Source organism: Typopeltis vanoorti, chromosome 7 (genome assembly GCF_054136105.1).
Source record: "Typopeltis vanoorti isolate ZY-2024b chromosome 7, IOZ_Tvanoo_1.0, whole genome shotgun sequence".
Taxonomy (NCBI): Eukaryota; Metazoa; Arthropoda; class Arachnida; order Uropygi; family Thelyphonidae; genus Typopeltis; species Typopeltis vanoorti.
The window spans coordinates 110501154-110516370 of NC_143555.1; the positions used below are offsets into that span (position 1 = coordinate 110501154).

A 15217-nucleotide genomic window follows, 5' to 3' on the forward strand; every position below is an offset into this window, starting at 1 on the left:
GCTTCCACCTTAGTATCACCACTTCTGGGTCTGGCTCCCACTGACGAGACCTCAATAAAGGTCAAAAACCGATCTGGATAGTGGCCCTTCCCTTAATGCATAGCATTATACATGTCGGCAAGGAGATATGCTTTGCATTACGGGAGATACTAAGACAAGGAGTGATGAGAGCTTGGTCCACCTTTACTACGAGTTACCCCAGTCCTGAAGATACTTCAGGAGCAAACTTTGTTTGCTTACACTTGGATAAAGGATTAAACTAAATTTATTATAGTCTAACCAAGTGGGGAAAAACTTCCAACATTTCCACTATATCTTCTGCTGTCATCCTTATGGGTCTGAAAAAATCTCCATAATATGGGCAAATTAAAAAAAAAAATTAGAAAAAATTGGATGGAGTTTTTTTTTTTTTTTTTTAAATTTAAGAAACTCCAAATCGATTTATTATAAATGTTTCTAATAGCTTTAATGGAACATGTGCACAAGACATTAAAGTAAATTTCACAGCTTACACACATGCAGCAAAAATTATATAGAATTTATTCAAAAAGTCCAATATATTTCATCCAACGTTACGTGGATATTCTACCCCCCCCCCCCCCCACCCCCCCCCCCCCCCACCCCCCCCCCCCCCCACCCCCCCCCCCCCCCACCCCCCCCCCCCCCCACCCCCCCCCCCCCCCACCCCCCCCCCCCCCCACCCCCCCCCCCCCCCACCCCCCCCCCCCCCCACCCCCCCCCCCCCCCACCCCCCCCCCCCCCCACCCCCCCCCCCCCCCACCCCCCCCCCCCCCCACCCCCCCCCCCCCCCACCCCCCCCCCCCCCCACCCCCCCCCCCCCCCACCCCCCCCCCCCCCCACCCCCCCCCCCCCCCACCCCCCCCCCCCCCCACCCCCCCCCCCCCCCACCCCCCCCCCCCCCCACCCCCCCCCCCCCCCACCCCCCCCCCCCCCCACCCCCCCCCCCCCCCACCCCCCCCCCCCCCCACCCCCCCCCCCCCCCACCCCCCCCCCCCCCCACCCCCCCCCCCCCCCACCCCCCCCCCCCCCCACCCCCCCCCCCCCCCACCCCCCCCCCCCCCCACCACAAGTTATTGTTCCTCTGATCGAGCCTTGATAAGACCCCATCTAGACTACTGTGCCCAGATATGGGCACCAGGGTTTCTTCTTGATGGGGAGGAGGAGGTGGAGAGAATTCTGAGACGAGTGACCAAGATGATAGCAGGTCTGTGGAATGAACCTTATGAGAAGATTGAAGATTTGTGGGTTGCAAAAATTGGTTGATAGGTGGAAAAGGGGTGATATGACTGAGACATTGAAATTACTGAAGGGTTTCTATAAGATTAATATCCAGAAGATATTTTTGAGAACAGGATCGGTGGTGGGAGGACTAGGGGCCATACATTCAAGCTGGGCAAGAATGTGGTTAGCAGGGGGGGGGGTGTTAGAGCTAGGTTTTTTACTTGGAGAGTGGTGAATGAGTGGAATAAGCTGCCAGAGTCTGTTGTGGGTGCTATGACCGTGCATGATTTCAAGGCGAGGTATGATAGATACTGTGTGAATGTCGAATAGTTGTTCTTGACATGATGTTAGGGCCTCCCTCGATGAGTCTGTCGACTCCTTGGAGTTGCCTGTAATAATAATAATAATAAATATGGGAAATGCTAAAAAATCGTCCAAACCTGAACTGATCAGACTATGCCAAATATCCAAGTTTTGGGAAGTTATCATTATTAATTGTTCATAAGTTTTTTTTTTTTTTTTAATTACTACTGTTTTATTTATTTAATTTTATTTTTTAATCTATGCAACTTACATTTGTACCTTTGAACTCTAATAATGTAATATCATATACCTCAGCTGCAACCAAAACACGTGCTAGCATATGCATGTTTTATGACTCATTATTGATTCATGTTTTGAATGTAGTTTGCGGTCTGTCTCCCTGATGCTGTCCACATAATGTTGGATGAAATATATTGGAGTTTTTAAGTAAATTCTATATAATTTTTGTTACATGTGTAAGCTGTGAAACTTATTTTAATATAAATGTTTCTGTTTTAACATGTCATATAAGCAAACATGTATTCATCCATTCTAATGAGCATAAAGATACACCATTTTTAATCCATTCAAAAAATACATATCACTTTATTTATTGAAGTCAAGTTACTTCAACACATGTTATGTGATGAGGGATTGTAAGATTTTTTTTTCAGTAGTGGAAAACGATGTTTTGAATTGCAAAAACAAACTTTAGAAAAACAAAATGGAAAAGATATTTTTATTTTGTAATTCTTCTGAATATAATGTAGTTTTTATATAAACATTAAAGCCTACAGCTGTACAGATCATGCCTTGGTTGAAAATTTTTACTTCCCTTGCAGAATAACATTATTTTACTTTGTTCCTGCTCCTTTCTGTTAAGTCATCTTATTAGCATACATTTTAAAAATTACCAAAAGGGTATATAAAAATCAAAAACTAACAAATTCGAGTTAATTCTGAGAGTTGTAGCCTGGAGTACATCTACTGCAGACTGTAGAATTGAGAAGATTATATGTGAAAGAGGAAGCACTGACTGCATTCCTGTGTTTTACTAAACTTCATTGCATGACCTCTGTTGTGCCAACAGCAAATGGTTAAAGCAGCTTTTGCAAAAACCAGGTCTTTCTTATTGATTGATAATGTAATTATACAAGTTAACCAATATCAAGATGGAAAGATACGTGGCAGATTGTTGTAAGGAATAATAGTTCTGTAAAATTATCATCGATCATGAAACTGGTATTGAAGTGGATTGGAAATCATCAGCACCAACTGGAAGGTTACATCAAATTCTTCATGATGGTTTTCTATTTTAAAATTCTGCATCAACTGTAATATAACAATTTATATTAATTGAGTTAAATAAACTTGCATTTTGAAAAACATTTCCATATTTATGGTAACAAATCTTATCAAAAAATAGAAAAGGAAGACATAGTTGTGGATGGAGGAGGATTATAAGAGTTTTAGTGCTTAAAATACAGTTGACTTTCATTATTACAAACTTATAAAGAATGCATGAACAATTTGTTATAGTGGATAGTTTGCTACAATGAATTTTTTCTTTAGAAAACTATGTCCTATAGAGCTGCAGTGGAATTTTCAGTAATATTTGCTATAATGAAAGTTGACTGTACACATTTTTATTTTCATAAACAATGAAAATTTATTATATAAAACTATTCATTATCCTTTTGAAAAATACTACAGAATTTAAGTATATTATATTATATTAAAGGCATTTAAATGACTCCTTAACAATTTTTGAAAAAGAAACCAACTATTAAAAACATTAGAAAATATAAAATGCATTGTTCTCACTGTGGACCATTTTTTGGTCATTACAGAATTAATCCAATTAATTTTTTTTAAATGTAATAGAGATTTTTATTATATTCCAAAATGGTGAGAGAAAAATATGATCAGAAAAAAAAGAGAAAAAAATTATTGACAAAGCACTCTATTATCAGCAAGTTTAGATGGTGAATGCTTTTTTATAACCTGGCATTACCACTCTGCTTTATTTAAGAGACTTGAAGTGGTAATAAAGCTGTTGTATCTAGAGTAAGAATCCTAGTTTATCTAACCCACATCCTACTACTGCTACAGATTCTCAACCTTTTGTAGACAGGATTGCTTGAAAAAAAAAAAATCTTAAGTAACTCAAAGATTTTAAATGTTGTATCTAGAGTAAGAATCCTAGTTTATCTAACCCACATCCTACTACTGCTACAGATTCTCAACCTTTTGTAGACAGGATTGCTTGAAAAAAAAATCTTAAGTAACTCAAAGATTTTAAATTTAAAATATGCATTTTTCTGTTTATAAAGTGATACATGATTATATCATTATTTTTTTGCTGTACTTTTTTTTTTTCCATTTTAAAAATGTTTAAATTTAACTTTATAAAAATTTCTATAATTTTTTTTTTGCTTTTATGAAAAATTATAATGTAAATAATATGTAGGAGCTTTCTAATGCTGATTCACACAAGCACCAGAAAAACTGCATCATTCCATGTTTGCCCCTGGGGTGGGCTATGACAAATTGTTTTGTGCCTATGGTTTTGCATATTGAGCCATCATGTGATAAATTATTAACATATGCTTATTTCCAATTTATTTGGGAGTTTACTTTAAAGGAAGGACTTAGTAATCCTTAATCTCTTTTTATTTTTTGGAAATCACCTGAAGTAAAAAAGTGCAAAGAAGAAATCTTTTAAAAAGCCAGTCACTTTATTTGTTACACATCTTATTACAGGACGTAGAATTTCTTTGGTAAATGAAATAAAGTATTATTATTATTATTATTATTATTATTATTCATGCCTCCATGGAGTCAAAAGACTCATCGTCGGAGGTCCTTCCTAAGAAACACAAAGTCTATCAAGACTCATGGTGTGTGTGTGTGTGTGTGTGTGTGTGTACGTACGTACGTACATACTTTTTTTATGTAGTGTTTCCTTCCTTGCATTTTCAGTGATTAAGAGGTAATTAAGAATGGAAACTCTATCCTTGAAGTTTAACTTTCATTCACTACCCATATATAAAATTGTCCCAAGTTCAATTAATTAAATGCTAATTAGCACACAAGCAAACTCTGTAGTTCAGCTGGTTCAGATGAGTCTTTTGGTTGGAAAGACCTGGGTTTGAATCCTGCCAGTGACGTGAGGTACCTTTATCGATATTTTCAATCAAATGGTTAGTTGGCCAGTCGAGGGTTTTTTATTTTTTCCTTCCCTGAAACTTGGGTTTGTGCAAACTGGTCCTGTGAACACACATGCAGATATAGGATACTAAACAGGTACAGTATTTTTTAGGAAGGATAGAGAGGAGGGGGGGGGGAAATGCTGCTAATGATATCGGATGACTTGAATCCAGTTAGCGTTGAGACCCAGGATTGTAGTACTATTAACAGTATTTCATGTGGAAGTGAGTTTGAAGCCATCTGGTGTGAGGTGGAATCTAACAAGATCAATTCCATAGTGGGGTGTTGTTATAGACCTGGTGGATTGGTTGATAGTGAAGAATGTATCACCAAATAGAAAAGATGAGCGTGAAAAGAGTAATCATAATGGGAGACTTTAATTATCCAAATATTGATTGGGCAAGATTTGGATAATTAAATCAGCAGTAGAATCTCATGAGAAGAATGAAAATGCATTTATTGAGCTGTTGCGGGTAACTTCCTCAAGCAGAATGTGGCAGAAGGAACTCGAGGTTAAAGAGTGTTAGATTTGACTATAGTGTCATTTGATATTTGATTATAATGTCAGTGATCATGCAGTACTCACTTAGGACGTGACTAAGTTTATGAATGTTACATTCAGTAAAGGTTACTGAATGTAACAAAGCAGGAAATTATGACCAACTGAGGAGTATACTGAGTTCAGTGGAATGGAATTGGTTGTTGGATGGGAAGAATATCCACAGTGCATGGGAAGCATTTAAACAATACTTAAATGATGTGATTTCAGAATGTGTCCCAAGAGTTTGAAGAATAAACAGGTTAGGAGTCAAATGGACGTGTAAGCTTATTAAGCAAGAGATTCGTAACAAAAGGATGATGTCGCTTCCGTAGCGCAATTGGAAGAACGACGGTACATTGCGCTCTTCGATTAGAAAAGGCCTAAGTTCGATTCTCGTCATGATGGGAGGAATCTTTATATGGACTTTTTCAATCGAAGGTGAGTTAGCTGATCTCATACAGAGGTAGTAGGGTTTTTCTCCCTGAAACTCGGGTTTTTCATTCTCGCATACAGACAAATCGGCCTTTAAGAACACATGCAATTCACAGACAAAAAATACCAGCTGTGGTGGTAGTGGTGGTGGGTGGTAGATGGTGCTGATGTTGTTGATTGGTAGTAGAGGTTCGGTGTAGTGGTGGAGATGGAGAGTTGTACAATAGGTGTCCTCCCGCGATGAGTCTTGGACTCCTTGGAGGTGTTACAAATAATAATAATAATAATGTCCATTATGAAAATTATAAGCAGAAGGCTAGAATAGTTACAACTGTTTAGAAAGCAAAGTCTGAGTATGAAAAGAAACTGGCTCTGCATACTAAAGACAACCCACAAGAATTCTATAGGTAGGCTGCAAGCAGGGGCGGCTTGTGCATAGGCACTGCAGAACTGCAGCACCCCCAATTTTTCTCGATATATAAATATATTTATTAATTTATTTATATTTGCTTGTAATATTTAATTTTATCATCAACAGTCCTATACAATTCTCTTATTTTGTATAAAAAATAATAAAAATCCATCTTGTAGCACTTAGGAGGGCAAAGGACGCTAGCAGCACTGTGTTTACCACAGTGTCATATTGCTACACATGCAAGCATATGCACGTCATAGTGAGATGCGAGCTGTTAGCGTAATGCGGCACTATCCGTCGCACAGTTCCACTGTTGTTTATATGCAGTTTGTGCCAGTAGTAGAGTGTTCATAGTCCTTATCATGTTTACAGAGTAAATACGATATATCCCATGATAACCAAAGAAAAACTTGAAACTGAACTTTGAGTATTCTACACTAGATGCGACATACATGATTATTGTTAATTAACTGACTTGTTAAAATTTATAACAGAAAATAATTTAGATTGTGTTCTTAGTGAAATTACTGTTTTGATAAAAATTCTCTTGACAATTCCTATGACTACATCAGAGCCTGAACGCTGTTTTTCAACATTAAAGAGAATAAAAACATTTCTGAGGAGCACTATGAATCAGGATAGGTTAAATGCACTTGCGATGATTTCAATGGAGAAAAAATTTTTTAACAGTCACACAAGCATCAAGGAAAAAGTTATTGATCTTTTCACTCGAAACAAAACAAGAAGAATAGATTTTATTTTTAAGTAATTTTGAATTATACCAAACTGTATAATTTTATCGATAATAAACAATATATTTTCATGTTTAATTTTTTTAAAAAATTTTCTATAATTTTGATGTTTTAGCCAAACACGTATACACTGTACTTACAATATGTATATTTCGAAAGTTGCAGCACCTCCACGATTTCAAGCCACGAGCCACCACTGGCTGCAAGTAACAGAAAGAATGAATATGAATATGTTTTGATAGGATACCACAGCCTTTCGTGTGGTATCTTATAGCAAAATCCAACATTATCATATCATATCGTATGTATCCATTCCCTTTATCCAACTAGGCTGTAACATTGTTATAAAATATGAGCAAATTGCTAAAAAATGCTTTTCCTTGTAGAGTATAGCTTGTCTGTCTATCCATTTCTGTATACAAGTTCTTATATATACACCAGAGATGACAGATGTAATATCAGTAAAAGTGCTGATATTCCATCTGTCTTATGCATCATGTTATGTGCAAGTGGCCAATATATATCTTAACAAAGTAAGCACTCATTGATTGATCAGTCTCATTAGCTTCTGACACTACTATCTGCATTTGATAAAGTTATTCTTATAGATTCATTTTTTCTTTTGCATGCAGAATATGATAAAATTCTTTTGGATTGCCTTTAGCCAGCATTGCCAATTTCTTTTTTTATTCCAATTTAGCTTTCCGTACAATAATTGTTACTTTTCTGGCCTGTGCTTTATATATTTTATAACTTCTCTTACTCTTATTCTCATGATATTCTTTCCACATCATCATCATCTTCTTCTTCTTGTGGATCTCTTGCTAATAAGGTTGCACATCCATTTCAATCCCAACCTATTTATTCTTTGAACACTAGGGATACATTTAGATACTTCCTCATTTAAGCACTTTTTCAAAGATTCCCATGCATTGTTGACATTTTTCCCATTCAGTAATTAATATCATGGAACCAAAGATAGTATTCTCCTAAGTTGATCAGAGGGATATTGCACATAGTAGCAGGCAGATAGAACATATGGTCATGTCCACAACATCCTTTAACTGCCCTAGAAATGGCTCAATATAGGAAATGAAAATGAGCAGGTAGAAATGAAAGGAAAAGAAATGAGGGAATAGATTATATAGAAATAGTGGATATTAAAGATACAACATTATTTTAAAGAAGAATGTATGTAGAAACTAGAAAAGTTTTGTAAATTTGACCAGAGAGCTTATGAGAATACGATCTTCGGCATTGGAGTTGCCTTAACTTGTTTTACTTAAAAGTACATGACTGCTTCCCAAGCATCCGTATATGCACATTTTATTAGTGCATTTGATAAAGATTTCACTTGTCTGATTACCTGAACTGATTAGTTCTCTTCAGAGATAAGGCAGAAACCCTAAGAGAGCAAAAACTCTCATTCAATACTAAAGTAATCCAATGTTTTCATAAGGGTTAGATTTTTTGCATGGAAAGAGGTGGGTGTGCAAAATTAGTTTCCAGAGTGAGCCCTGCGATTTCAAAGTTCAAAGTGAAGTAAGATAGATAATGTGAAGAATGAAAGAACCTTTTATAATGGAGTAGTGACTTCATGGAGTCCTGGAAATAATACTAAAATACCGTGAATACTAAGATACCAAATTCTGTGTAAACATTCTGTTTTCATTGTTACTGAAAATCACTGTTCTTACCTTGCTGATAAGCACATATAATTCCATTTCGGCAATTCTTCTTCCAATACACATTCTTGGTCCAAAGCCAAAGGGTAAGAAAGCAAATGAGTTAGCATTTACAGATTTGTCTAACCACCTTTCAGGCTTGTACTGAAGTGGAGACTCGAAATTATCTTCACTGATACTTGATGCATTCAGATTTAGAGTGACATGCGTCTAGAAATATAACAAGTATTCTAAACAAAAATCTCATATTTTCAGCATTTAACTTCTGAAATAGTGTAAGATAATGGAGAATATATAAAATGCAAAAACTGAATTACCAAAATTATTTGGAAATAATTCATGTGTCAATTCTCAACTTATGACATATGCAACTTGCAATCACTTGCACTTACAATACCCATCTCATTAAAATGTTTACTAAATATCACCTTGTTGCTGCAACTCAAGGACTTGGGTATAATTTAAGAAATACTTTTCTTGGGCTGTTGCTACTACTGAGGGTAAGAAACCCCAGAAGACTTTGGAAGGAATATGTCTTGCATTGTACAAAGAATGTACATGCAGCATGGAGTGAGGTGTTAGCAAAGTATATGAATGGTGTTTTGAAAGAAGCTGCTGAAATGAACATATATGTTCATATATTCACAAAATATATTAAATTGTATTTTGATTATATTATCCACAATGAAAATGTTCAGAATTTTTTTTTTTTTTTTGTTGTCTTCCTAGAGAACCAATATCATATCATGAACTCTGCATTTTATGTTGCCATATATATCTATAGAGGTCTTGACTTTCAGATTACTATCCATACAGTTAGACACAGTTATATTCAATTCTCTGTCTGGTATTGACAATTATAAAGTGTATCATACTTTACTACCAAAATATTTGCTTATATAGCCTCAGACTTGAATTTTTGTCTGTTTCATAGCTAGCTGATTCATCACAGATATTTGATGTTACAGGGGAAAACATAACATATTGAAACAAAATTGTTTATTATTATTACATCACATCTCCAGGGAGTACAAAGACTCATCGAGGGAGGGAATCTACTCTACAATTCTTTGTCTCACTACTCCACCAACCTTTATCATCTAACACCAACGCCATCTACCGCCGACTACCACGCCATCTACCCCTATATCGAGGGAACCCAAAAAAAAATAGTCAGAACTCTAAGAAATATAATCTCTGTTCTGCTTTCAAACCTCATTTGAAGCTGGCTGCACTTATCAACTCTCCTGAAGAAAATCCACTCACTACATCTGCCACACAACTATGGTCAGCCAGGTCTAATTGACCATGTCTTAAGTTCCTTCCACAGAATAAAATAATAAAAACTACTATGTTTCTCTGTGGCAAATTCAAACTTGAAAGACTTTTTTGAATCAGCAGCAGATTTAAAAAACACACCCAATCTAAATAAATACTGTTATGTTAAACTCCCAAGATTTGGGAAACATTAATTCTGAGACATGGTACCAAACAGCTAAGGCTAGCCAATAACATCCACAGAGGGCATCCTTAGTAGGACTTTAGGCTTCTAGTCTATCATCTTCCACTTATTGTTGTGTGTATTACAATTTGTATATTGTATCTCAGAAGATGTCTCTGTGATAGAGATGAATATTGGAACTACTGTCGTATGATCTTAAACCTACACCTAATCCTTAATACCTGTTTGCTAACCACTCAATGCACAATCTTTTCCTGAGTAAATTTTCATGCATCAAAAGAAAATTCCTTAGCTCATCCTCCATCACAAAGGAGAGCTGCTCTAGCCCTTTGATTAATTCGTCCATCAACACAATCTGTCAATAGTGAATTTTCATTTACATTTGTTTCAGTTTCATCACTATCAACTTCATGACTTTCACTGTTTTTATTTTCTTCATTAAGCCTACTTGCTATATCCCATAACACTTTTTTGCATTATTATTATTAACAGCCCTCCATGGAGTTATTCTCACTCCTTTGCTCATACACTCCTTATACAACTTCCAGGGATGACCTCTTGACTTCCTCTACTCTATAAAAGAAGCTCTTCCACATTAATCTGGTAACAGTCCCTCTATGTCTGAATCGTATCCCCCTGTCTGTTCACAAGGCCTTGTAAGCTGCATTCTGTCAATCTGTTATATCCTACTTCCGTAGACAACACTGATTTAAGTGAACCTTCTCTGGATGTGCTCTAATATATCCTCATCCCCTTAAAAATCAGGTGACTAAATCTGTGCCCAGTGGTCCATACTTAAACTCCCAAGGACACTAAAGCAACTGATGAACAGCTTCTTTCTCCTTTGATATATTAAATCCTACAAAGCATTGCCAGCATTTACATCAGGAGCATTATCAAAGGTTCTTTAATAATTATCAAAGGTCTAGATACAGAGGCATAGCTAGACGGGCCCGGAGGGGGGCGTCTGCCCTGGGTGGCACTTTGAACCTTTTTGAACTTTTGCAGTTAATTCTAAAATACAGTCTTGAGAACTCATTTCCAAATATTGTAATACTACTGCGAATTTTCCTCACAATTGCTGTAAGTGTTGCTAGTTGTAAGAGGAGTGTTTCTAAATAAAATTGATTAAGAATTACCTACATTACTATGAAATAGACTTCGCCAATGTCATCAAAGATTTCGCTAACAGAAAAGCAAGAAAAATAATAGTTTAGAATGTTGAAATTAAAGTTTTACTTCAAAAATAAACATAGTGTTTTAATTTATTTCCCTATACGTCGTTTTGACTTTTTGTAGTATTTTTTGTGTGTAATGAGAGGGGCAGCAAACTCAGGGACCACCCTGGGGCAGCAAAAGCTCTAGCTACACCACTGTCTAGATAAGATACAATTTATTCTATAATTTCTTTAGTGTGGATGGTTGTGCCTTTTCCCAGTCACAGCAAACCAAACCCTCTCCTAGCAACAAACCAAAGCACTTCTTTCATGCTAAATTCTTTAATAAATGTTTCTACAGGCTTGACAGCATTTACAACATTAACAAAAGTTTTATGAAAAGTGAGCCTTCACAGAGCGTAATATTCCTTGGGGTTGGATAAGGAATCCAATTTGGTAGTAAATACACTGCATGAACATTTTTCTTATACAAAAGTTCAGCTCAGGACTCAGTTCAGCAAAATACAAATATGCCACCATATCCCCCCCCCCTCTCTCTCTCTCATCTAATGCATATGTTACCCTTGTAATAAATAAGTACACTGCTAAAATACAATCTGTCTTTAACAAACCTATGCTAAAGAATTCTGCTGTGATCAAACTAATTCTGGATCCTAACCCTCACCAATGATGAACACTTCAACCACACTTCCAGACACATAGACTGGCCTGAAACCTCAGTCTTATTATTATTATTACGTGACGCCTTTAAGGAGTCCAAAGGCTCATCAAGGGAGGACACCTACTCTACAACTCTTCATCTTCACTTAATCCACCAACTACAGCAAACTGCCACTACAATTATCACTTACACCAATGCCATCTACTGCCCACCACCACTAGTAATTTTTGTCTGTAAATTGCATGTGTTCTCAAGGCCAATTTGTCTGTATGCAAGATGAAAAACCCGAGTTTTAGGGAGAAAAAATCCTGCTACTTTCGTATGAGATAGGCTAACTCACCCTCAATTGAAAAAAAAAAAAAAAACATATAAAGATTCTTCTTGTCTCAATGAGAATCGAACTTAGGCCTTTTTCAATCAAAGGTCACAATGTCCCATCGTTCTTCCAATAGTGCTACAGAGGCACTATCATTTCCCTTCCCAGTGAAGTGGAACTATGGGATTATCAAAGTATTTAAATGAATCTGCAATAATTATTTTGTAGATTAATAGTCTGAATTTCTTTGAGGAGGGGGCTAAATTATGAATGTGTTTTATTTTGTAATGATGTGTGTCTTAGTGATCACTTAAGTATAAAAGTAATGGCAAAGAAACATTTGTACTATGGAAAATAATGAAATTGTAAATTTTATAACTATTCGTTATTGAAATAATGTGTTATTTCCTTTGTCTAAAAGTGGTGGCAATATATTTTTATGAATGCATAAGTTTCTGTTGTTTAGCAGTTCTGTAAATAGCTAAATAACAAGTTTAATAAAATATAACCCTACAAGTTTCATAAGTCATCAGACTTACATCGTCAGGATTATTAGCAAAAGTGTACAGAAAAGAGACCAGAAACAATTAATTACACATATTAGATATTATCAGAACTTCACAATTTGTACATATAAATAATAACCAAAATAAAAACATTAAATTAATAATTAATACTGTGCTAATAAATACTAATACAAAAAATTAGCACTGATTAATTAATACTAATTAAATTAATTAGTATTAATTATTAATACTGCATGTATGTTGGTCTGTAGTGTTCGTGTGCATAAGTGTTGATAAATTTTAACTTTTTATAAAGCAGATGGGGTTGGATATTAGATTAATGCATTGAATTCGGAGACTGGCTATCTGATTGGTATCAGCAAGTTGTGTATGAAGGAGCAATATTATCCTGGAAAAGGAAGGTCACTAATGGTGTGCTTCGTGGGTCTGTTTTAGGGCCATTACTGTTTAACTTGTATGTCAATGATATTGGCGAAGATTTGGATGGAGATACTCAGTTGTTTGCAGATGATGCAAAGTTGGGACAAACTATGAAGAGTAGAGAAGATGTGGCCTTACAAGAAAACTTGAATAAATTGAATGATTGGGCACAGGAATAGGGATGCAAGTGTTGCAAAATGTAAGGTTTTAAAATTTGGGAAACAAAGATGGGATGCAGAATTTGTGCTTGGTGGGGATATATTGTCATAGGTGGAGGAAATAAGAGATCTTGGGGTGATAGTGGATAAGGATCTGAAATTTAGGGGACACATTGTTAAAATTGTGAAGACAACACAAAGACTTCTGGGAATGATGCAGAGGACACTTGTAGAAGTAGAGAGATTCTTGTTCCATTGTATAAGGCTTTGATTAGGCCACAGATGGGCTACTGTGCCCAGATTTAGTCACCTGGTTTTCAAAGGATAAAGAGATGTTGAAAAGGGTCCAGAGGTGACTGATTAAGGTAGTTTCTGACCCTCTGGAATGTCAAATATGAGGAAAGATTGAGAAGATGCAATTTACAGAGTCTAGTGGATAGGAGGGGGGAATATACAAGACCTACAAGTTAGTAAGGGGCTGTTATAGGATCAATGTTGGAGAGGATCTACAGAAAACAGTGAGGAGAACTAGAGGTCATCCCTGGAAACTGTAAAAAGAGGGTGTGAGCAGGGGAGTAAGAAGAGATTTTTTGCATGCAGAGTTGTGAATGATTGGAATGCCTTGCCTGAGAGTATGGTGTCTGCAGAGATGAGTGAGGAGAACTAGAGGTCATCCCTGGAAACTGTATAAAGAGGGTGTGAGCAGGGGAGTAAGAAGAGATTTTTTGCATGCAGAGTTGTGAATGATTGGAATGCCTTGCCTGAGAGTATGGTGTCTGCAGAGATGAGTGTGATTAAAGCATGGTATGGTGAGCTGTCTGTATGATAAAAGGACCTCCTAGGTGAGTCTTTAACTCCATGGGGTCTTGGGTAATAATAATAATAATAATAGATTTGTGTATACTTTATGGTGGTAAATGATAAAATAGACTAGTATCTACATATATTTTTATATATTCATGACACACCCAATTTTTTCAATATTTCTAGGCTGCACAGTCCATCTGCGAGATTTTTTTTCAAATTGTCACAAATCTCAAAAAAATTTTCCAATATATTTATTCACAAAAATCAGCATATATGTGGAACCACACAGTTCAAACCCGCGTTCTTCAAGGGTCAACTGTATATATTATTATTATTACGTGACGCCTCCAAGGAGTCCAAAGAGAGGACACCTACTACACAACTCTCTCTCTCCACCATTCAATTCACCATTTTACTTTACATATATACAGTGGCAGCTCGTGGTTTGAAATTGTGGGGTGCTGCAACTTTCAAAATATACATACACACTGTTACAGTGTATACGTGTTTGGATAAAATATCAAAATTATGGTAAAAATTAAAAAAAAAAATTAAACATGAAAAAATGTTTTATTATCGATAAAATTATAGAGTTTAGAATAATTCAAAATTAGTTAAAAATAAAATCCATTCCTTTAATTGTAAAGGAATGGATTTACAATTTTTGGACATTATGAGAAGCAGTAAACACGATAAGCACTATGAACACTCTACTACTGGTGCAAATTGCATATAAATAACAGTGGAACTGTGCGACAGACAGTGCCGCATTACACTAATAGCTCGCATCTCACTGATGTGCATATGCTTGTGTTAAACTGTGAATGAAACTATGTTATGTATTTCGTTTTTTCATTCACATTTAACATTGTTTATTATATATTAATCATGACTTGTATAAAAGTTATTTATTAATCCTTATTTGAGAATTATTATTTAAGTATTTATTCGGAATTTAATCAGCTATTAATTAATTAAACAATAATATGTGCATAATTTATTGTAACTTATATATATATTGTAACGTGAATATTATTATAGTTATCTGTATACGAAATGAAAGAGTTGATTAAGTAGCTCTAATATTCTATTTATTGTGTTTTTATTA

The 15217-nt window shown here is 35.9% G+C and overlaps 1 protein-coding gene across 7 annotated transcripts in view; it reads right to left on the minus strand.

Moving 5' to 3' along the window:
• Positions 1–2349: 2349 nt before the first annotated feature.
• Positions 2350–15217, minus strand: part of LOC150104962 (putative cytochrome P450 12a5, mitochondrial) — a 211492-nt gene continuing 198624 nt past the window's right edge. For all 7 annotated transcript variants that reach the window (XM_090396073.1, XM_090396072.1, XM_090396071.1 and 4 more), the window contains 2 exons: positions 8593–8790; positions 2350–2877 (listed from right to left, as the gene is read on the minus strand). In XM_090396073.1, the coding sequence (XP_090252199.1) occupies positions 2770–2877; positions 8593–8790 (306 nt within the window). In that variant the 3' untranslated portion in view covers positions 2350–2769. The remainder of the gene's footprint in view (positions 2878–8592; positions 8791–15217) is intronic.